Source organism: Narcine bancroftii, chromosome 13, assembly GCF_036971445.1.
Source record: "Narcine bancroftii isolate sNarBan1 chromosome 13, sNarBan1.hap1, whole genome shotgun sequence".
Taxonomy (NCBI): Eukaryota; Metazoa; Chordata; class Chondrichthyes; order Torpediniformes; family Narcinidae; genus Narcine; species Narcine bancroftii.
This window is the reverse complement of record NC_091481.1, coordinates 29481134-29505284: the sequence shown is the minus strand read 5'-3', so window position 1 is coordinate 29505284 and position 24151 is coordinate 29481134. Positions and strand designations below refer to the sequence as shown.

Genomic DNA, 24151 nt, shown 5'->3' with positions numbered 1-24151 from the left:
GCGTCAACTGCAGAGGAATGAGCCGTGGGTGAACATGAAGCCGAACTGGACACCGGACCAATGTACCTCTTTCAAAAACAAAGCAGTCAGGGATCCAAAAATGACAGCATCACTTGCTTCACCGTCGTAATGTGGGATGCCAATGTTGCAAGCATCCCAGAATTCTCCTTTCCACCTGTCGAGGTTCCATGCTGCTGAACCAATGTCAAATAACAGCACATATGGATTACCTTCAATCAACCATCTGCCAAAGCAAACCTGAAGAGAGATTGCAAGAGTCAGTGGAACATTTGTCAGATGATATAGAGTGGTTTCCCCCTCGCCCTCGCCCCCCCCCCCCCACCACAGTTTCAGTTACCTGGGGTCCAAAAATATTAAATGGAAAATCGCAGAAATTAAGTTTTAAATTGGCCACCGCTCTGAGTTGCGTGATGAAATCTTTCACCATGCCACCCAGGAAGTGAATCATCCATTGTCCAGCGTATACACGCTGACTATGCTGCCCGCCCATTAATCACTTAGTCACCATCTCGGTCATCAGATCGACAGTCGCAGTTTCGCAGTCCGTGTTCAAGTAACTTTTTTAAAAATATTGTTAAAATTGTTTTATTTTATTATTAGTTATTGTTGTTAATCTTGTATTGTGCCTAATTTATAAATTCAACTTTATCATAGTGTATACATAGAAAACAAAAAAGGGCTTGGTTCTATTCGTGGTTTCAGCCATCCGCTGGGGGCGGGGGGTCTTAGAACATATCCCCCATGGATGGGGGGGGGGGGGGAAGAACTACTGTTTTGTAATATTGAAGAGTACAACATGGGAACAGGCACTTTGGCCCACTTGCCTGTGCCGAACATGATGCCCACAATAAACTCTACTTCTTGTGCTTGATGGAAATCCTTACATCCCATTTGTGAGAATGTGCCCAGAAGCCTCCTAAATCCCACTATTGTATCCACTTCCACTACTACACCCGGTAGTCAGTTCCAGGATCCTACCAGTCAGTATATAATATTTGCCCCACACACTTACTGTATTGTACGTTTCATACTTCTTTCAAAGCACCCACTTCTGGTAAGGTTTGTCAGCATCAGGATCTACCTTCATTCAAACCAGTCCCGAAACAAAGCAGAGTTGCTGCTTAACCCCCTCTTCCCATGTTCTATTTTATTTTGTTCTAGACTCCAGCATCAGTAGTCTCTGGTCTACACTCAAATGCATTCATTTATTCAACGCAACTTTTCCAATTCATTGTGAAAAATTTTTTTTTCTTTAAATAATCATCATCCCAAATATTCATGGACTTTAAAAACATGAATAATTTAAGTTAAATATAATGGATGAAAAGCGAAAATGAAACCCCAACATGCTGGAAATCAGAAATAAAAGTTGAGAATGTAGGAAGGTTCAGAGACCTAGATAATGTTGGAGAACTAGAAGATTAGAAGGCTAATCTGAGGGAGCTTAAAAAGGAAATTAGGAGAGCCAGAGGGACGAGAAGGCTTTGGCAGGCAGGGTTAAGGAAAACCCCAAGGCATTCTACACGTATGTGAAGAGCAAGAGGACAAGACGTGAAAGAATAGGACCTAACAAGTGTGACAGTAGGCTTCTTCAGGTGCATTCGCTGCCAAGAATGTGCCTGCAGAAGCGAATTCAGACCTGTGGAATGGTTGTTCAGGTGGCAGTGTTAAAAGTGCAGCACTGGCCATCTGAAAGGGACAGCTGCATGGAAGGCGCCTCGGAGCACACTCCAGCTCCTTCCCTTCGGGCTGTCAGGGTTGGGGTAGCTGCCTGTCAGAGCTGGGGCAGCTGGAGCGGGCTGTCAGCACTGGGGCAGCCGGCACAGGTCATCCCCACACTGATCCCACTGCCCTGTGCTCTCCCCACATCCCTGTATCAGTCCCCACACTGTGGGGCAGCCGGCGTGGGCCACCCCAGCTATAACAGTCTGTATCGGCCACCCCACAGTGTGGAGACTGATACAGGGCTGTTGAGAGAGAGTGGGGAAGTGGGATCAGTATGAGGACAGCCCCTGGCCTGACATCCTGCACCGGGTGGGGACAGGGGCAGCAGGGAGGGGAGCTGTCAGGTGCTCGCCAGCTGATTGTCATCCCCTTAACAGTAATTTTCAGGTGCCAGGGGGGGGACACCTCAGTGCTTCGGTGATTATCCCTCCCAGATGACGGTTACAAAGTTCGTCTTGCATGCACCTCCTGCACTTTCAAGTGGCCTCCCGACAGTCACATATGGGCATAATATGCAGCTTTACATCGGGAGATTTTAGCCACCTGAAAGTGCCTAGTGGGAAAGTGTGTATGGAATGGGAAGAAATAGCAGAGGTTCTTAATAAATATGTTTGTATACACTATGGAAAAGGATCCTGTAATTGTAGTGATGACTTGCAGCAGACTGAAAAGCTTGAGTATATAGATATTAAGAGAAAGGATGTGCTGGAACTTTTGGAAAGCATCAAGTTGGATAAGTCACTAGGACCAGATGTACCCCAGCTACTGTGGGAGGCGAAGGAGATTGCTGAACTCTGGCGATGATCAAAGGGGATGGGAGACATACCGGAGGATTGAAAGGTTGTCGATGCTGTTCCTTTATTCAAGAAAGGGAGTAGAGATAGCCCAGGAAATTATATACCAGTGAGTCTTACTTCAGTGGTTGGTAAGTTGATGGAGAAGATCCCGAGAGGCAGGATTTATGAACATTTGGAGAGGCATAATGTGATTAGGAATAGTCAACATGGCTCTGTCAAGGGAAGGTCATGCCTTGCGAACCTGATTACATTTTTTGAGGATGTGACTAAACACATTGATGAAGAAAGAGCAGATGTTGTGTATCTGGATTTCAGCAAGGCATTTGACAAGATTCTCCATGCAGGGCTTATTGAGAAAGTAAGGAGGCTCGGGATCCAAGGGGACATTGCTTTGTCGATCCGGAATTGGATTGCCCACAGAAGTCAGAGTGATTGTAGATGGGTCATATTCTGCATGGAGGTTGGTGACCAGTGGTGTTCCTTACCTCTGTTCTGGATCACGGCAGATTCAACCTTCACAGTGCTAGCAATCGGGACGTTAATATAAACCCCCTTACAGACAGCGCGGGACTCAAACTCCGCTCCTGATCACGGCAAGTTCAACCTTTACAGTGCCAGCGATCAGGACCAGGGTTCGAGACCTGCAGTGTCTGTAAGGAGTTTGCAGATTCAAATGTGTCAGTCCACAGGAGTTGGCCGGACCACAGGGCACCGGGTAAGAGAAGTACAACTCGTTTACTTTCTCGTGATGTCAAAGTGGGATTTGAAATTGTATTCCCAGGTCATTAGGGCCCAGCCACGGGATCCACCTCACTAGTGTGGATTTGAAAAGCCCCCTTTTTCAATTGAGAGCAGCATCAAGTTTTCATTTCACAGTTCAGCTGCAGCCAGTCTTCAGCTAGTGGTTAAGGACTTGCACTAATGTTCAGAATTGCTAAGGGACTGCAAGCACCAGGAATATCACTAGGACTTGAATAGGAAGCCACACTATTCAAATTCTTGTGGCTTCTCCGTAACCCAGGGGAAGTGTCAACTTTTCAGGAAGCAATGTCAAATTAAGAAACTGCAATAAAAGCCCGAAGGTCACTTTGCTTCCAGCTGCTTCCTTATCCCCAAGTAGTGCTTACCCGAAATCCTTGATACCTCAAGAAATCCATTGTCTTTTTTATGGCTAGGTTGTTTGGTTCAAACACTTCCACTTGTGTCTTCACATGATGCTCATAATATGGACCAATCAGCACGTAGTTTTCTCCCCATTCATCTGCTGTAATCTTAGCCTTTGTTTGTATCACAGTGTAGATCCCGCCAACTAGAAAAAGAATAAAAACTAAGCTGCATTGCGTTGAATGCCGGAGCAATTATGCATTCCATGTCTATCAAGATGACCTGCTGAAATGGTATTTACTCTTACAATGCCAAACTACTACACCTGCAGTAAAATTGTATTTTACTGGGCTCTTATTTCAAAAGCCAGAACTTCAACTGGCATCACTGACCTGAAACCCAATAGTATTGGTGACAGATATGTTTGGGCCACAAGAGTGGATCAGTGGCTGGGTACATTGCAACAAATGCCACACCTCCCAACACTCCAGGAGCATTATCAAGGCTAATAATGATCCTTTCTTCCAAACTCGTTCTGATTGGTTACTCTAGCTGTAACCCTAGCAGATCAACCTCTGTAACCACCGAAGAGATCTGTCCACTCTCTCCCAGCTGTCAATCACCATTAGAATGATGGAAAATAAAATCTATTAGAAATGTGCATACTTACCTTTGGAGTGGTCGTTTACACAGCACTTTTGCACTGCCTTCCTGTGTGTCAGAGGGTGAACGTCGCACTCATCAGCCCGGTTTCTTACGGCGTGCCTGCAGTCAACTTGGACTGCAGCCACTCCGTGAAAATGTGTAAGGGTCTTGGTGGGAAAAAACATTATGGGATGAAATTTAGCAAATAAATTCCGTCAGGACATTTTTACACTGCCAGCTGAGCAGGAAATTGGCGCAAATTTTCGGCTTCTCATTGGCTGTGTAGAAGTGCCTCATCATCCCGGCATAAAAATGAGTTGCTTTGAATGAGAATGAGGCTAATCAATAACTAATTTATGTGAGTACACAAAGTGTTCTTAGGTTGAAAATTCCTACAAGACTCTGCAGAAGGGCACCTGAATGATGATGAGTTTCTTGTCACCAGTACAATGCACGTATGCACCAATATTCTTACTTGTTGCAACCACATGGGTACCTAACTCTAATAGTATACGTTATCCAGTGCAGCGAGGGACAATTAATATAAAAGGTAGATAATCAATATTCACAGTCACAGTTATTGCAAGAGGAAAAAAGGTGGTATTTCAATAGTGCAGACAACTTTTTTTGCCATGCTGGAGTAAGGCAAGGTTTCAAGAGCATTATTAGTCATTCGAAAGAAACCGTTCTTGAACCTAGAGGCGATGGACTTCAGGGTTCTGTACCTTCTGCCCAAAAGTAGCAGTGCAAAGGGGTTATTTTGGCTGTCTTCTTGAGGCAATATCTCACATAGATGTCTTCAAATGGATGACAGACTTGTGATGGACCTGGCTACGTATGCTACCTTCTGCAGTGCTTTGCATTCCTTGCCATTCAGATCACCACCAGCCTGTGGCGTGACCAGTCAGAGTAATTTTCACAGTGCACCTACAGAAGTTTGATAGAGATTTGGCCACATGCCAAATCTGCTCAAACTTCTTAGGAAGTAGAAGCATTGGTGTGCCTTCTTCACTGTTGCTTCGATGTGCTGGCTCCTGGAGAGGTCATCTGACAAGTGGACTCAACTGGAAGCTATTAACCCTCTCCACCTCCAACCCTGCAATGCAAACAGGTGTATTGTCCCTCACTCTCCCCGTTTTAAAGTTCACATCAAGTTCCCTGGTCTCATTGATGTTGAGAGCAAGATTGTTGTTCAGGCACCACCTAACCAGTTTTTCGATCTCCATCCTGGGTTCTGACTCATTATTTCCCATTATTAATTTTTAAAAATGGACTTACAACATGGTAGAAGCTAATAACCAGCCACTAAAACCCATGTTGCCCAATTGCACCCAATTAACGGACCAGTTCCATACATTTTGGAAAGCGAGACGCAACTGGAGGTCACAGAGAGAACAGACAGTGCTGGATTCAGGCTGAAACACCAACCGTGCCACCAACCACAGTGGTGTCATCGGCAAATTTATCGATCATGTTGGAACTGAACTTGGCTACACAGTCGTGAATGTATGGGGAATAGAGCAGGGGACTAAACATGCAGCCTGGAGGTGCCTCTATTGATGGTCAGCGAGGAAGAGTCGATGAGGCTGAACCACATTGACCGAGGTCTGCCCAGGAGGAGGAGGGAAAGTTGCTGTCTTTACTGCTTCACCTAAAGGCCAAGAAGCAAAAGAAATCCCAAGACTTAAGAACAGATATTGAGAAGAAGAGCGCAGAAGGTCCATTGTGACGTTGACAACTTCATCAGCATTATTATAGCCCTCCACAGACTATGGACCCAATATAACCCCAATGAGCGCTACAACCAGGGTGGACATCAAAGATGATAGAAGTTAGCAACTGCCTGGAGGAACAGTTTGAAGGAAATTACAAACCGGTCCTTCGCTGCACCATCATCCCATTGCTGACCCCCCTCCAAAAGGTCTTCTTTAATAATCTTGGCTATAGGCAAAATAAAAATCAAGGTGGCTTATTTGGAACCCAATGGAAGAAACTATACCCATTTCAAGCACCGAGCCATTAATTATTGACCTGCCCTGCAACGTTGTGAGTCCTTTCTATGTTCTCAATAGAATGTAAAGCAGTGATTACATTTTATAGCATTATGTGATTTCCAGGCAAGTTTTGTCATCTAAAATGCAATCTGGAAACAACCGTCTTGACCTTAATTATTCACCTGGTGAAAATCTGTTGCTTGTAATGAACTGGAAAATGAAATAGGATTTATCGCAAGGGAGATTTCGAACAAGGAATGATTATTGCCGTTTGGCATCAATTTAGTGCCCTCTATCCACACAACTGAGAAGTCAGCTACCAAAATATCAGTGCCGAATTAAACTAGAATTTCCCTTCAATCTAAAATTGTCAACCTACTCACCTGCTGAACTATCGTTTCAAACCCATATCACATTTGGCAAATCAAGTCAACTTACTATCTCCGTTGTTAGACAAGAAAGTCTGCAGAACCTGGGGTTGAGTGCAATGAGTGAGTGTGCAGGAGAATCCCTGCCTCCTTGCACACTGCCCAGTCTTCAGAACATCCAAGGAGGAAATCCAAAATCAATGGCAGCTCAGGAATGGATCAAAATATAGACACGGGATATTATAGTGGAGAACAGTTGGCTGCATTGTTGGAGTAGCTGTTAGCACAAGGCCTTTATACAGCACCAGCCATTGGAACTGGGGTTCGGATTCTGCGCTGTAAGGAGTTTGTACATTCTCCCCGTGTGCATGGGTTTTCCTTGGGTGCTCTGGATTCCTCCCACGGCGTAGGTAAATTGGGTAGCACGGACTCCTGGGTCTAAATTTAAAAAAAATTTTTTTTAAAAACTTCAAAAACTCAGTTAGATTCCCAGCTGTTACTGTATTATCATCTCTGACAGTCCCTGATGATTTGTGCTGGTTGCTAACTTTGTCCTGGTAGATCAAACAATAAAAACCTTTCTCTCCTCATCCTCCCAGAGACGGCAGCAAGAGTTCTCTAGCTCTTGAAGCCTGGGCTGAGTTTATGACTGTAGTTTATGCAGGTTTCAAGCAGCTCAGTGCTTTCCTGAACACCTGCAATCTTTGTCAGACTCCCAATCTATTTTTATTTGTTCCATTTTACTCTTGGGATATTACATCTTCATCGCTCTCACTTATGAACCAGGTATTCCCAGGACATTTTTTTTTAATGTAATCGCCACGTTCTGCCACTACTTCCCTGGTGCAATATACAGGTAATGTTGGAAACTTTCACTGTTCTCTTGTATATTTACCACACTGAAAACAAAGTTTATCTGGAACTAGGCCAAAAGTTGTTGCAATATTGCATAGTAAATAAAAATAAACGTTTCTGGTCACTCAAGAGGCCATTTGAGGCTGTTAATGATTGGAAGTTTATTTTCAGAGATGAAGAAAGGATTGTATCTTCATATATATGGAGCATAACCTTTCAACTAGAAATAAGCCTTTCACAAGTAAAATTTGAGATGGGGAGCATAAGGATACTGAAGTGGAAAAAGTAGATAACTTGTCTTTCTTTGGCTTGGCTTCGCGGACGAAGATTTATGGAGGGGTAATGTCCACGTCTGCTGCAGGCTCGTTTGTGGCTGACAAGTCCGATGTGGGACAGGCAGACACGGTTGCAGCGGTTGCAAGGGAAAATTGGTTGGTTGGGGTTGGGTGTGGGTTTTTCCTCCTTTGTCTTTTGTCAGTGAGGTGGGCTCTGCAGTCTTCTTCAAAGGAGGTTGCTGCCCACCAAGATGCACGGTTTGAGGCGATATCAGCCCACTGGCAGAGTTCAATGTGGCAGGCGCCAAGAGATTTCTTTAGGCAGTCCTTGTACCTCTTCTTTGGTGCACCTCTGTCATGGTGGCCAGTGGAGAGCTCGCCATATAACACGATTTTGGGAAGGCGATGGTCCTCCATTCTGGAGACGTGACCTACCCAGCGCAGTTGGATCTCAGCAGCGTGGATTCGATGCTGTCGGCCTCTGCCATCTTGAGTACTTCGATGTTAGGGATGAAGTCGCTCCAATGAATGTTGAGGATGGAGAGGAGACAACGCTGGTGGAAGCGTTCTAGGAGCCGTAGGTGATGCCGGTAGAGGACCCATGATTCAGAGCCGAACAGGAGTGTGGGTATGACAACGGCTCTGTATACGCTAATCTTTGTGAGGTTTTTCAGTTGGTTGTTTTTCCAGACTCTTTTGTGTAGTCTTCCAAAGGCGCCATTTGCCTTGGCAAGTCTGTTGTCTATCTCGTTGTCGATCCTTGCATCCGATGAAATGGTGCAGCCGAGATAGGTAAACTGGTGTGCCCGATGGAGATGTGGGGGTGCTGGTAGTCATGGTGGGGAGCTGGCTGATGGAGGACCTCAGTTTTCTTCAGGCTGACTTCCAGGCCAAACATTTTGGCAGTTTCCGCAAAACAGGACGTCAAGCGCTGAAGAGCTGGCTCTGAATGGGCAACTAAAGCGGCATCATCTGCAAAGAATTTCAAGCTCTGCTGGGACCAAGGAAAGCTGCCTCAGGACCTTCGTGATGCCATCATCATCACCCTGTACAAAAACAAAGGCGAGAAATCAGACTGCTCAAACTACAGGGGAATCACGCTGCTCTCCATTGCAGGCAAAATCTTCGCTAGGATTCTCCTAAATAGAATAATACCTAGTGTCGCCGAAAATGTTCTCCCAGAATCACAGTACAGCTTTCGTGCAGGGGAACTACTGACATGGTCTTTGCCCTCAGACAGATCCAAGAAAAGTGCAGAGAACAAAACAAAGGACTCTACATCATCTTTGTTGACCTCACCAAAGCCTTCGACACCGAGAGCAGGAAAGGGCTTTGGCAAATACTAGAGCGCCTCGGATGCCCCCCAAAGTTCCTCAACATGATTATCCAACTGCACAAAAACCAACAAGGTCGGGTCAGATACAGCAATGAGCTCTCTGAACCCTTCTCCATTAACAATGGAGTGAAGCAAGGCTGCATTCTCGCACCAACCCTCTTTTCAATCTTCTTCAGCATGATGCTGAAACAAGCCATGAAAGACCTCAACAATGAAGACGCTGTTTACATCCGGTACCGCACGGATGGCAGTCTCTTCAATCTGAGGCGCCTGCAAGCTCACACCAAGACACAAGAGCAACTTGTCCGTCAACTACTCTTTGCAGACGATGCCGCTTTAGTGATAACTTGTAGATTGTTGGGATAAACATCTCCAATGAACTGAGCTGAGACAAGCACATTGAGTCAAGAACATGCTCCACCATCTCTACTTTCTTCAAGGACCAAGTTCGACTGGTCCCCCCTGAACTTCAACAACCTCTATAGGTGCACTGTGGCTCTACACTAGCAGTTGAGGTTGCAAAATGGCAAGCTTGTTGAAAAATCCCATTTTGAAGATGGGTTGTGAGTTCTGAGTTCAGCCTGTTCAAAACCTTGTAATCCTTACAAGAGGAAATGGCCGGCTCGAGTGCTTCTCCTGAAATAAGGGAAACAAGAGGAACTCTGTGGTGACTTGGAAGAAGAGGTTATCATTTGGAAAATCCATGTTTCTTCGGCAAGACACTGAAGTGACTGATTAGAGGAAATCAGTTTGTGTGCGTGTCCAACGAGCAACAAATTTCACTCTGAAAGCAACAAGAACCTTCCTGAATGGTAACCATTTAACTTTAAGCCTGATTCATAAATGTTAAATTCTGTGCACAGTAGGAGAATTGCCTGATACCGGTGAACTTGAGAAGTGAAAAGTGAATGATTGGACAGTGAAACAGAGAATTTTCCTGAACATATTACATTCTCATGCGCTTAGAATTAGAAGAGGGTTAAGTTAGGTTAAGTTAAGAGTAATAAGTTAAAGTTTGATCCTGTTACGTTTAAAGAATATTCAAAGCAACTTTTGTTTAAGTAACTATTGTCTTGGTGAATTTCTATTGCTGCTGGGTTTTCGAGTCCTCTGGCCTCGTAACAATTCTTTGTTGCTGGTGATTTCATAGTCGCTACTTTTATCAAATTTTCTGGTGCTTTAGCTACAATATTGTGGTAATTAGTAGTTTTGAACCTATATCAATAACATTTTTGACAATCAAGTAGTAATTAAAGGAAGAGGGATAAAAATCAAAAAGACTACACGAATTACTGCACTGGGTGACACCAACCCTAGTGACGTCACTGTAAAGGTGCGCCATTCAAGGTAGACTTGATGGATGTATCACAAAATGGTAGAGGAGCTGCTCTGCTTGACATTGGAAGAAGCTATAGAAGATTGATGCAACTCAGAACATTCCCTCCCCTCCATGGAATCCACCTGCATCACCCACTGCCTAACAAAGGCAGCCAACATAGTGAAGGACCATCACAGCCCAGACGCAGTCTCTTCTCCTGTCAGGGAGAAGGCTCATCCATGTAAAAGTGCAGACACCGTCTCTTCCCTGCAGCCGACAGGCTATTGAACAAACTGCAAAACAGGGCCATTATGCTACCATTGCTTAGTCTTAATAAGCTTTCTTTTCATTATGGCTCCATACACTATAAATTGTGCTCTTCCACTGAAACAACTGATTGAATGTTAGAGGTAGCATGCCAGATTGCTCACAGAAGAACCATTTCACTGTCATAGGTATGTGACAAACAGGGAGGTTATACTGCAATTGCACTGGTGAGGCCGCATCTGGAGTATTGCAAGCAGTTCTGATCTCCTTATTTGAGGAAGGATTCACTGGCTTTGGAGGCAGTGCAGAGAGGTCGATTCCAGAGAGGAGGAGGTCAGCTGAAGAAGACAGATCGAATCGCCTGGGACTGCACTCACTGGAATTTAGAAGAATTCTAATTATGAAAGGCGTAGATAAGATTGAAGTACACAAGACAGGGGGGGGGGGGGGGGAAGACCAGAAGTAGGGGGAATAGCCTCAAGATTTAGGGTGGTAGATTTAGGATGGCGATAAGAAGGAACTGCTTTTTAGAGAGGGCGGTGAATCCATGGAATTTGTTGCCCATTGAAGCAGTGGCAGTGACCTCAGTAAATATATTTAAGACAAGGTTTGATAGGTTTTTTTTAAAGTAGGGGAATGGATATGGGGAAAGGCAAGTAGCCATTGAAATGACTACTTTTTAAAAAAATATATATATTCTTAAACCTTCTTGGATTAATCTCAACATTGAAAACAGGCACAAAAGTTAACCTGGAACCCAACCTGTCAAGGTGTGAATCTTCCTGGGTTGAATGAAACGAACTGTTCCGTACAAATCAGAATTTCGCAACCCGAAAGCCAACCGCTTGACCTCCCTCCCCTTCGGGTCCTCCCTCACTCGGGGGCCTGTCCTAAAGTCAACGGGCTTCAAGTTAATGAACAACGTGCAAAAGGTTAAAGGTTCGGAGAGCAGGGGGAAATAGTGGGCGACATATCGCGCCGTGAAATGGGACAGTCCGAAGTCGATCGTTCGAAATACCCCAATTCCGAAGTTCAACGTTCTCCCAACAAACTCACAGAATATCTCCGACTATAAAGTTGCTCCGGACACCCCGGGGATGTTGGACGGTGCCCGTGTTTTTTTTTTGGGGGGGGAAGGGAAAGGAGGAGTTGGGGTAGGGGCTTCTGTGGCTGGGACCCAGCACTGACCTTTGTTGGTGACTTCCCAAGAAATTTCGAATAACAGGAGATCGTCCACGGGCAGATTTTCCTCCTCCCAGAGCGACAGCCCGTTCAAAGAAGTCACCGAAAGCGACCTGACCAGAGGCATGACTTCAAAAGCCTTTCACATGAAAGGTGTGCCCGCCCCCCTCCTCCACCACCACCACCAAAAAAAGTAGCCTTCTCCCCCGAGGAGTTGAAACAGGCTCCGTCCGCGCTGGGATCACACTGGCTGGGACAAGGACGACAGCGCTCGCACACCGGGCTGGGGCTGCAGTGACAAAGGGGGGAGGGAGGGGAAAGGTCCCGGCGGAGGCAGAGGTGCCTTTCTCACGTGATTGTCCCAATGTCCAGCCCTTAACCCCGGAAGCAACACGAATTTATCCAGTTTGGAGGTGGGGCGGTCAAATCCCCACCCTTCCTAACATTTAAAATACCAGTTGATTTATTCATTGATTTACAGTCACATGCAGATATACGAATGAGTTCCAATCACTCCGATGCCTTCAATCCAATTGTTCAAGAACCCTCTATTTTTATATTCACATATAGAAATAAACAAGAAACGGACTGAATCTCCGTGTAAACAATTTTTTTCCTAATTTTTTATTTATTTCTGATACATGACAGCTCCCAGAACACCAATCCCATCAAACCCCTCCTTTCCCTGACCTCCTGCACTCACAACTACTGAACTCCTTTTTGCCATTAGCCTACAGCAGTGGGCACACCTGCTGTTGTCCCGTCAAGCAGATAAGGGACGCAATGGTTCTCAACCTTTTTCTTTCCACTCAAGTACCACTTTAAGTATTCCCTGTGCCATTGGTGCTCTGTGATTAGTAAGGGATTGCTTAGTGGAAAGAAAGAGTTTGAAAACCACGGTTTTAATCGTACCTCATTGACTCGTCATGTGCGTGGTTTCAGAACTCCATAGGAAATGGGCCAAGGACAAATCTTCTCAAGCCAAATATTTCAGTAACAGTCGGGTCAAGAGCAGTGATTCTCAACCTTCCCTTCCCACTCACATGCCACCTTAAGCGATCCCTTACTTACCACAGAGCACCGATGGCCTAGGGATTACCTAAAGTGGGATGTGAGTGGAAAGAAAAAGGTTGAGAATGACTGGACTAGAGGTGATAAGTTGCTCCCATAGGTGGGGGTGAGTAGAACTAGGGGACATAGCCTCACGGTTCCTCCAGGGTGGTGAATCTATGGAATTTGCTGCCCATTGAAGCAGAGAAGGCTATTTAAGATAAGGTTGGAAATATTTTTATGTAGTAAGAGAATTAAGGGATATGGAGGAAGGCAGATAGTTGGAGATGAGCCTATCGTCAGATCAGCCATGATCTCATTGAATAGCAGAACAGGCTCGGTGGGCCAGATGGCCGACTCCTGCTTCTGTTTCTTGACATCTTAAGCATGAGCTCATGACATGAAAGTGAATCCAGGCTACTTGCCAGAAACCAACAATTACATAGAAAACATGCAATCTCCAAACTGACAACATCTGGAATTCTGATGAAACTTGATGCCCTGAAGGTGTGAGGAAGTAGAATTAACAGTAACCAACAACTTAATTTAGATGTACAGCACAGTATCAGGCCCTTCCAGCCTACGAGCTCATCCCCCCCCCCATACACCAATTACCCTACAATTCTCATACATTTTGAATGGTGGGAGGAAACTGAACCACCAAGAAGGAACCCACGCTGACACAGAAAAACTCTTCACAGACAGCGCCAGATTCGAGTGCCATACGATTGCGTTAACCATGCCACATCGTTTTTAAACAAAAAAGTCAATTTTCTTCTGGGAATTATATACACAAATTGCTTTATTTTAATATCATTACCCTGCAAAAGTGATCACTACTTCACAGGGCTAACATGAACAAAATATAGAAATAAAAATGCAGATGCTGGAAACCCAAAATAAAAACAAAGTATTTTTGACATGAGTCTCCTTTTCTTGCTCCTGAGATCCTGCCTGACCTGCTGAGTGTTCCTGGTATTTCTTGTTTTTTAATAAAGTATGGTCTCAGCCACAGAAGACAGCTGGAGAAGAGTGCAGGATATATTGTAACGAGACAGTCCAGGGTTCAGTGTCAGGAGACAAGAGTGCAGCAAGGAATGTTAAAGAGAAATGTATAATGCAAGGCATCATCTTATATTAAACCCTCGGCAAACGTCCACAGGTGTGTGGAGGAAAGTGGGCTGACTGACTGCATTACGGTTTGGGAGAACGAATAATTTTCAGCAAACCTCCTGCAAAAGGTAGTCGACAGCCCAGTATCTCACAGACAAAATTTTCCCAACCACTCTATGAAAGGTTGCCGTAAGAGAGCAGCTTCTATGATCAAGGATCCTCACCAGCCTGACGATGCTCTGTTCATGTTGCTGATATCAGGAAGGAAATACAGGTGTCTCTGAACTCGTTACGTGAAAGAGTAAATTTAAAAGATATGCTTAACATAGGGTTGATGATTGGGTGAGAATATAGTTGCCTTGTAACATAGGTGAGAATGTGACTGCTTTCTAATGAGACCTTCACTTTACTTCCATCAAGAACATCCTGTTTTTTCCCGCTTGTCTGCAGACACCACAAGGGAACATATTGTTGTGAAACTTGTAGAGTCTCGCTCAGACCCCTGCTTGAAGGTGTATAAAAATGGGATGAATGCTTTGAGTGAGGCTCAGTGTAGAGAATGAGTTACTGAACTCTTTATTTGTGCCCCTCACTCCCACTAGCATTAACAAAGATGAATAAAGGAAACTGCTGTACACTTAATTGGTTCTGCTGTTTATTTTATTACAGTGCGGACCGACTTTCACAGTACCATTAGGTTCAAGAATAGTTACTATTCCTCAACTATCAAACTCTTGAAAAAGGTAGGGGAAAACTATACTTATTCAGTGATTTGTTTAAGGATTTTAGGCTCATTATTTTATTATTGTTGTAATTATATCTGCATTCGCACAGTTTGTTTACTGTTAGCAGTCTTGTCTAAAGTTACTGGTCTATAGATTTTCTATGCCTGGCCTGCAGAAAAGGAATCTCAGGGTTGTATGTGTTGTTATGTATGTACTCAGTATGCTCATGTTTCTTTGGCCTGTCTAGAGGCAGGGTGGGGAAAGGGGATGGGGAGAAGGGAATAAGATCAGGATGGGGTGTGTCCTTTAAAAAGTTGACTGCTTTCCCAATGCAGTGACGTTAGAGTGGATGGAGGGGAGGTATTTAGGATACAATGTACCAGTAAATGGAGGTTCTTGACTGAGATGAGATAGGTTTTGTTCACCTGCCCCAGAACCATCATGGCTCCATACTGCTGATATGTTCTTTACTGCATTCTCTCAATAGTCCTCACCATTTTTTTAAATATTGTTACATTTTTTTTAAAAATAAGGAATCAAGTAATTGCTTTACTTTAATTATTTTCTTTTGGTTCTGAACATGGGATTTTATTTTTTTTACCTGATTCTAATTGCTCTGAGAAAGTGGTGGTGAGCTGCCACTTTGAACCATTACAGAACACGAGGTGGATGTGCTCCCACACTGCTGTTGGGCAGAGTTTCAGGATTTCAACCCAGTGTATATAAAGCCATATTTTGAAATTGGCATGGTTTCTTTAGACCGACTGGTGTGACATTCATCTCAATAAGCACTGTGTAGTGGAGACGCTACGGTTAAAGCTCCAGGATAAAGAAAGAGGACTCTCATACGACGGGAGTGTAATCGACACTCACTTTATTGGGCTGCAGCTCTGTCTTTTATAGGCAGTTGGCTGCATCATCACCGGGGCGGGGCTGGCTGCCGATTGGCTGTCCCAGATGTGCGGACCCGGATTGGACCTCCTGCGATCTGCTGGCGGTGATTGGTCAATTCGACCGCTATTACTGCGGCCTATGGGAGCAGGTGCTGTTTGCTCGATCGCCGTGTTTGACGGTCGTTTCCTGTATTGGCCCACTACAACTGCACATTTATTAATAAAGTACCTCCAATAAAAAGTAGTAATATTTAACAAAACTAATAGTCATTTTGTCTGCTCCCTCAAGCTTCCAAAGTGTGCTTTCCGAATAACTAACAGTCCATCTTTCTGCAAGACTGAATTTTTCCTTTTGGCCCTGCTTTCTCTCTTCCTTGGACTCTATATTTTTCTCATTTTTTTTTCTTGTTGATCTTACAAAATATCTGCCATTTCTCATCCTCTCCAACTCAGAATCAGAACAAGGTTCATTGCCATGAGCACGTGGGATGAATTGTGCTGTTTCGCGGCAGCAGTACTGGACAGAACAAGGTGCAAAAAAGTGAGGTAGTGACCATAAGTTAATTGACTGTTCAGAAATTAAATGGCAGAGGGGAAGAAGCTGGGTGTGTGTCTTCAGGTTACTGAACCTCCTTTCCAGTGGTAGCAGAGAGAAAAGGGCCTGGCTTGGGTGGTGAGGGTTCTTGAAGATAGAATCTGTTTTCATGAGGCACCACTTCTTAAAGGTGTCCTTAATGGAGTGAAGACAGCAACAAATGGGTCTAGAGCAGTGGTTCTCAACCTTCCCTTCCCACTCTCATACCACCTTAAACAATCCCTTACTAATCACAGAGCACCGATGGCGTAGGGATTAATTAAAGTGGTATGTGAGTGGAAAGAAAAAGGTTGAGAACCCCTGTTTTAGATCAATGTAATGAGATGGGAAGAGAGTAGAAACTGGTTAGCAGAGGGCTAGGGGTAGCATAACGGTTAATATATGACTGCAGTGCCAATAACCCAGGTTCAAATCTGCCACTGTCTGTAAGGAATCTGTATGTTCTCCCCATGTCCGCGTGGGTTTCCTCTGGGCGCTCGGATTTCCTCCCACAATCCAAAGATGTACGGGGTCACCAGGTCAATTGGTCACACCACGTAATTGGGTGGTGCGGGCTCATGCATCAGGATGGCCCATTACCGTGTGGTGTCTCCAAATTAAAAGGGCGTGAGTGAGAGGACACGAATGGATGCGAAGGAGAGAAATAAACAATGGTGAGACTGCAGGTTCTCTGAAAATGGAGAATTCAATGCTCATGCCCCGAGGTGCTGTTCCTGAATCTGGTATCAAATGCACCCCATGGACTCCTCCCCCAGCCAACTCTGTCTCTATTCTGAAATTTCCTGACTTTTGCTTATTCTGCTTATTGTTTACTTATTCCTTGAAGAAGGGCTCGGGACTGAAACATCGGCAATATAATCTTTGTCTCCTACGGATGCTGAAAGATGGGCTGAGTCCCTCCAGCATTTCTGTGTGATTTTCCTACAATCACGTCTGTAGACTTTCCTGTTTTACTCAGTTAAAGGATTCTGCCAGCAGGTGGCGACTGTACACCACTGAACTGGAGCAAATGTAACCATTGATCTCAAAAACATATTGGAGGAAAGTCGATCCAGTTTTACTACTTGTCTTTTTTGGGAACATTTACTCCAAATTAGCTTTGGAATCATTGCCGTAGCCTTGACAAGGTTATTGCATTTTCACGCATCCTCAGGGACCATTGAAACCTCCCTTTCAGCTTTTGACCTTATGTTAAATCAATTCCAGTCTAGATACCTACACCACACATTCAGCCCCAATTTGAAGCCACCCCTTCAGCCTCAGTCACACTTTTTGAAAGTGATCAACCCGGCTAGATGTCCCGCTTGAGCAGACAGTGAAACATTTTAATTTGCCATTTTAATTCCCCTCCCCCACACCTTTTCTCAGGCAATGGCACGTGGCCTGGGCACCATTTGAAGGGGAGGGGCACTGAGCCACACCACCCCTCCCCCCACCTCCCCGGTCACCCTTGCTCATCCTCCTTCCTCGTCCTCTAGTTCGATCTTAACTTATACAGCACAAATACAGCAAGGCCAGCTCTCGCGAGACCTCCTCGTCACCATTTATTTTGACACTTTGGCCACCCCCACCCCTACTATTTTGCGTAGATACACCCCTTCCTTTCCTACACAGGCATATCTCTACTCTGCCTCATCCATTGCCAGGAGAAGCAAAAAGTAAACTTGAGGAACAACTCATTATATTCCTCCTGGACAACCTTAAGTCCATCAACACGAACACGGAATTTTCCAAATTTAGGTTACTCCCCTGTCTTACGTCACTGGCTAACAGTACTTTCCTCTTTGAAACTATACCCTGCTCTTTTATTTGAAATCTTGCATCGCCTGTTGTACCACCATGTATGAGTTGACTTGCCTCGATAGCCTCCAAAATGATGTCTTTCACAATATCTCAACACATGTGACAATAAACAATTCAATTGCAGTTTAACATGTGGCTAAAAACATGGCGCAGGAGGGAGGGCTTCAGGCTTCTGGATCATTGGGCTCTCTTCCAGGGAAGGTGGGACCTGTTCTGACAGGACGGTTGGCATCTGGAGGGGCACTTAAAGCCTTATGAGGAGGTTTGCTAGTCCTGCTCCAGGGGATTTAAACCAGATTTGCAGGGGGATTGGGAACCAGATTCCCAGAGAAGAGAGTGGAGTGGAGGAAATGATGTGAAGACTGCATGTACAATCAGAAATCAAAGGGTTGTATGTGGTGGAAATGTTCTCGGTTGCCTCTATTTCAATGCAATGACTATTGTAGGAAAGGCAGACGAGCTTAGAGCATGGATTGGCACATGGAATTATGATATTGTGGCCATTAGTGAAACTTGGTTGCAGGAGGAGCAGGACTGGCAGCTCAGTATTTTGGGGTTCTGTTGTTTCAGACACAATAGAGCAGGAGGGATGAAAGGAGGAGGAGTGGCATTGCTCATCAGGAAAATATATCGCAGCTGTGCTCAGACAGGACAGAGCAGAGAGCACGTCTAATGAGGCTATATGGGTAGAGCTGAAGAATGGAAAAGATATGATTGTATTATAGACCGGCCAATAGAGAGAATTGGGGGAGCAAATCTGTAGAGAGATAGCAGACAGCTACAGGAAACATAAAGTTGTGATAGTAGGAGATTTTAATTTCCACATGTTGACTGGGCCTCCCATACTGTAAAAGGGCTGGGTGACTTGGAATTTTGTCAAATATGTTCAGGAAAGTTTTCTAAATCCATATATAGTGGAACCAACCAGAGAGAGTGCAATACTGGATCTTTTATTAGGGAATGGGTCCAGTGATCATAATAGGATTAGTTTCAAGTTAATTATAGGTAAGGATAGGTCTGGTCCTTGGGTTGAGATTCTGAACTGGAGAAAGACCAATTTTGAGGATATGAGAAAGGATCTAGAAAGTGTGGATTGGAACAAGTTGTTTTCTGGCAAGGGTGAGTTCAGTAAGTGGACGAACTTCAAAGACCACATTTTGAGAGTGCAGAGTTTATATGTTCCTGTCAGGATTAAAGGCAAAATTAACATGCATAGGGAACCTTGGTTTTCAATGGAAATTGGGGATCTGATTAAGAAGGTGTAAGGCAGGTTAATTGGATCTAATTCATTGCAACATGTGGAGCAAATGACGTACTTGAGGAGTATAAAAATGCAAGAAGAACCTTAAGCTGGAAATCAGAAAGGATGAAAGAAGACATGAGGTTGCTTTGCCAGACAATGTGAAGGAAAATCCTAAGGGTTTCTATAGGTATAATAAAAGCAAAATGAAAATAAGGGACAAAATTGGTCCCTTTGAAGAAATGACGGGTCAGCTTTGTATGGAGCCAAAAGAGATGGGGGAGATCTTAAATAATTTTTTTCATCAGTATTCACTCAGGAAATGGGCACAGTCATGGGAGTTAAGGAAAACAAGCAGTGGGATCAAGGAAGCTATACAAATTCAAAAAGGAGGAGGTACTTGCTGTCTTAAAGCCAATAAGGGTGGGTAAATCCCCAGGGTCTGAAAAGTTATTCTCTTGAGGGAGGCTGGTGTAGAAATTGCAGGGGCTCTGGCAGGAATATTTAAAATGTACTTAGCCATAGGTGAGGTGCCAGAGATCGGAGGATAGCTTAAGTGTTCTGTTGTTTAAAAAAATGCTCCAAAAGTAACCCAGGAAATTATAAGCCAGTGAGCGTGACATCAGAAGTAGGTAAATTATTAGAGAGTGTTCTAAGAGATCAGATATACAAGTATTTGGATAGCCAGGAACTGATTAGGGACAGTCAACATAGATTTGTGCATCATGTTTAACCAATCTTATAGAGTATTTCGAAGAGGTTACCAGGAAAGTTGATAAAGGAAAGGCCATTGATGTTGTCTTCATTGATTTTAGTAAGACCTTTGACAATGTCCCACATGGGAGGTTAATCAGGGAGGTTTAATTGCTTGGTATTCACGGTGAGGTGATAAACTGGATTAGACATTGGCTACACAGGAGAAGCCAGAGAGTGGTAGTGATTGCCTATCAGGTTGAAGACCTGTGATGAGTGGGTGGGCCTCAGGGATCGGTGCTGGGACATTGTTGTTTGTCGTCTATATCAATGATCGGGTTAATAATGTGGTAGATTGGATCAGCAAGTTTGCAGATGACGCAAAGATTGGAGGCGTTGTGGACAGTGAGGAAAAGGCTTTAAAGTTTCAAGAGGGATCTGAACCAGCTGGAAAAAATGGGCTGGAAAAAATTGCAGATGGAATTTAATGCAGACAAGTGAGACGTGTTACATTTTGGAAGGGCAAACCAAGGTAGGACATATACAGTAAATAGTGGGGCACTGAGGAATGCAGGAAAACAGAGTGATCTGGAAACGTAATTCCATGAAAAGTGGCATCACAGGTACAGTGGACAGGGTTGTAAAGAGAGCTTTTGGCATATAGGCCTTCATAAATCAAAGTATGATTGAGGGAATTGGGATGTTATGGTAAAGTTGACTAAGACTCTGGTGAGGCCAAATTTGGAGTATTGTGTGTAGTTTTGGTCACCTAACTACAGGAAAGATATCAATAAAATAGAAAGAGTGCAGAGAAGATTTACTAGGATGCTACCAGGACTTCAGGAAATGAGTTACAAGGAAAGGCTAAACTGGTTAAGACTTTATTCCCTGAAGCGTAGAAAAATTAGGAAAGATTTGATTGAGGTATACAAAATTATGAGCGGTATAGATGGAGTAAATGCAAGTAGGCTTTTTTCCACTGACAATAGGTGATGTAGACAGCGGCTACAATTGGCTCTTCTTGCCCCATTAGAATCGCGTTGGGGCCACCGTACTTGGGCCCACGCATTGTGCAGGCAGGGGACCAGCAGATACGCATGTTAGTTGAATCTAAGGCTAGCTAGGAGTAGGAGGTCTTCTAGACTCTCCTGCGGTAAATGGCATTTGTATTTTTAAAAAGAAATTTATGGCTCTCCTTAAGAGAGTTGGCTGAAGGGGGGGGGGGGGTCATTTCTTTTCTTTTTTTTCTTTTTTTCTATATATATTAAAAAAAACATTCATGTTCATGTTTAATTTGTATATGTCATATATTATTTGTTTTAATAATAAAGTTCTCAGTTGTTTATAAACTACTTGCTTCAAGTCTCCTCATTGCAAAGCACAATTGCAAATGGGTGAGATACAAACAGAGGACCAGGGTGAAAGTTGACAATTTAGGGGGAACATCTTCACACAGAGAGTAGTGGGAGTGTGGAATGAGCTGCCAGGTGAAATGGTGAATGCACGCTCAGTTTCACATTTAAGAAAGATTTGGACAGAGACATAGATGGGAGGGTTATGGAGGGTTATAGATGTAGTGCAGGTCAATGGGACTAGGCAGAATAATAGCTTGGCACAGACTGTAAGGGCTGGCCTGTTCTATGGTTCTAATTTAAGTTAAACAAGAACATTTGTGTTGATGGCGTTAAATGCAACGCACAAACATGCTGGAGAAAGTCAGCAGGTCATTCATAGTAAGTAAAGGGTAACCAATGTTCAGGTCCTTGGCTCCGATCACCCACAGATAAATGTACAGACGTAGGGAGGTGATTTAAGATAACTTCTATTCGGCTTCTTTTTAAACTGGACTAAAAACAGACAGAAAAGGAACAAGTTGCTTTAAGGAATATTTCAATCAGCAGATGTTTGATAGAATGGAAGAATGTAGTTAATTGATTGCCTCAAAGATTTGTTTGGATGTATTCTAATTATTTACATGTGATTAGGGAAAATAATATCAAACTTCTGCAATAAAAACTGGTGAGGAGGAATCAATGGGGTAAATGAAGGAGTTGACAGAAAAGTAATGAACATGAATATTGAAGAAAGGATGTGAAGGGTTTTCAAAATGATAACATTTGTAGTCACATCATTCAATAACATATTTTCCATGGGCCAGATGCACAGCTCTAGAGAAAGATAAGGAGCAAAGATTGGATGCTGGTAGGTTAAAAGGCCAATGTAGTTGGCCCGCAATCTAAAATAAGAGAGTGTGAAAGGATGACAATAGGAATGTGGAGAGACTGGATGTTTAGGATTAGTCCCAGTGGGCACTTCATGGGTCTGCACAGACTTGATGAGCTGAAGAGCCTTTTTTCAATGCTCTATAACTCTAACAGAAGCCATGCAAACAAATACCCTCGAATTTGGAGAGGTCAACTTCTGACCCCATTCTGCTACTCACTGGGTTAATGGGTGATCTGACAGCAGGCCCACTCTATGTTTTAGTCTACTGCCTGTGACCTTTCAAACCTTTCTTATCAAAATTCTATTGACCTCTATCTCAGTTATACAATTGGAATTATTGATTCTACAACATTGTTTTGATATCAGAAATTAGAGGACTGAATCACTGTGAGAGAGTCATCACCTTGGGTCATATTCATCAGAACAGAGAAGGTTAAGAGAGGATTCTAGGTGTATTCAAAATTAAGGACAATAAATATGGAATGATTATATTCCCTGGGATGGAGGTTATAAACATAACAAATGTTTGACCATAAATAGTTACCAAAGCTGAGTCAGTCATGACATTTGAGCAGGGTATTCTTCCAAAACAAGAGGAGGTAGAAAATTATTAATCCATATAAAAGGGTCAGCTCAGAGAAGAAAAATCATTAAGGCAAACGACCTTACTAAAACAGGTCAAGCAATGGTTCAGGCAGCGACAGACATGAGGAATGTTTCTAAATCAGTCTAAAAAAATAGAGGAGATGGAAGGAGAAAGTGGAAAAAAATAGCTAAATTCAAAAGGAAAATACAATTCATGGAGAAAAGGTCAGAGTGTGAATGGGAGAGGGAGATCAGAGAGGGGTGCCATCAAACTGCTGATAGCACCACCAACCAATCCCTTTCAATAAATTTATATTATGAACAAAAAATACAGACGAATCATTAAATAGTGGCCATAAGTTAAAATGAGAAAAGTTCTTATTTTTAAAAATGCAATTAATATCAATCCTACAACAAGGCATATATCCTTGAAAGTATTATCACATTTTCATTGCACTCTTTGGGCGTTATGAATTCCTAACATTCGTTTCCTAAAGTGGCAGACCGATTTATTATCACCGACAACACAAACAAGCTCTGTTCCAGTCATACTGTGAGCAGACCCTAGATAATAATGCTAGGTTAGAGAAGAATCACATGTGAGGAAGGTGCATAGATTGGAAGAGGTATAGAAGTGGAATGTTTACCAGTGAAGAAGGGTCATGGATTTGGAAGGATTATGGATATGGAAAGGTTATGGATATGGAAGGGTCACGGATGTGGAAGGATTATGGATATGGAAAGGTTATGGATATGGAAGGGTCACGGATGTGGAAGGATTATGAACGGGAAAAGAATTTTCTTTATCTTCTAAAACCTTTCAAATCACCCTTGATCTTTGTGTTTTCCCATTCTCCCCTTCATTGCTTTGAACTCAGATTGTATTGGGAATTACAAGTACACATTGACGCCGAAAGGACCAATCCCATTTCCAGTTGAATGTTTCTTTAAGCCACTATCAAATATTTTTTACTGAAATTGTTCTTTGGGAGGGAACAGAAAGGGATTACTTAAGGTGGTCCTCTACCGGCACCACCTACAGCTCCTAGAACGCTTCCACCAGCGTTGTCTCCGCTCCATCCTCAACATCCATTGGAGCGCTTACACCCCTAACGTCGAAGTACTCGAGATGGCAGAGGTCGACAGCATCGAGTACACGCTGCTGAAGATCCAGCTGCGCTGGATGGGTCACGTCTCCAGAATGGAGGACCATCGCCTTCCCAAGATCGTGTTATATGGCGAGCTCTCCACTGGCCACCGTGACAGAGGAGCACCAAAGAAAAGGTACAAGGACTGCCTAAAGAAATCTCTTGGTGCCTGCCACATTGACCACCGCCAGTG

At 43.7% G+C, this 24151-nt stretch overlaps 1 protein-coding gene across 2 annotated transcripts in view; it reads right to left on the bottom strand.

Annotated features, from left to right (window-relative positions):
• Positions 1–12260, bottom strand: part of gys2 (glycogen synthase 2) — a 48157-nt gene extending 35897 nt beyond the window's left edge. Inside the window, exons 1-3 of one of the 2 annotated variants that reach the window (XM_069908843.1) lie at positions 11894–12260; positions 3671–3852; positions 67–258 (exon numbers count right to left, since the gene is read on the bottom strand). In XM_069908843.1, the coding sequence (XP_069764944.1) occupies positions 67–258; positions 3671–3852; positions 11894–12014 (495 nt within the window). In that variant the 5' untranslated portion in view covers positions 12015–12260. The remainder of the gene's footprint in view (positions 1–66; positions 259–3670; positions 3853–11893) is intronic. The other variant, XM_069908842.1, reaches the window with a different exon arrangement.
• Between the last annotated feature and the right edge of the window lie 11891 nt (positions 12261–24151).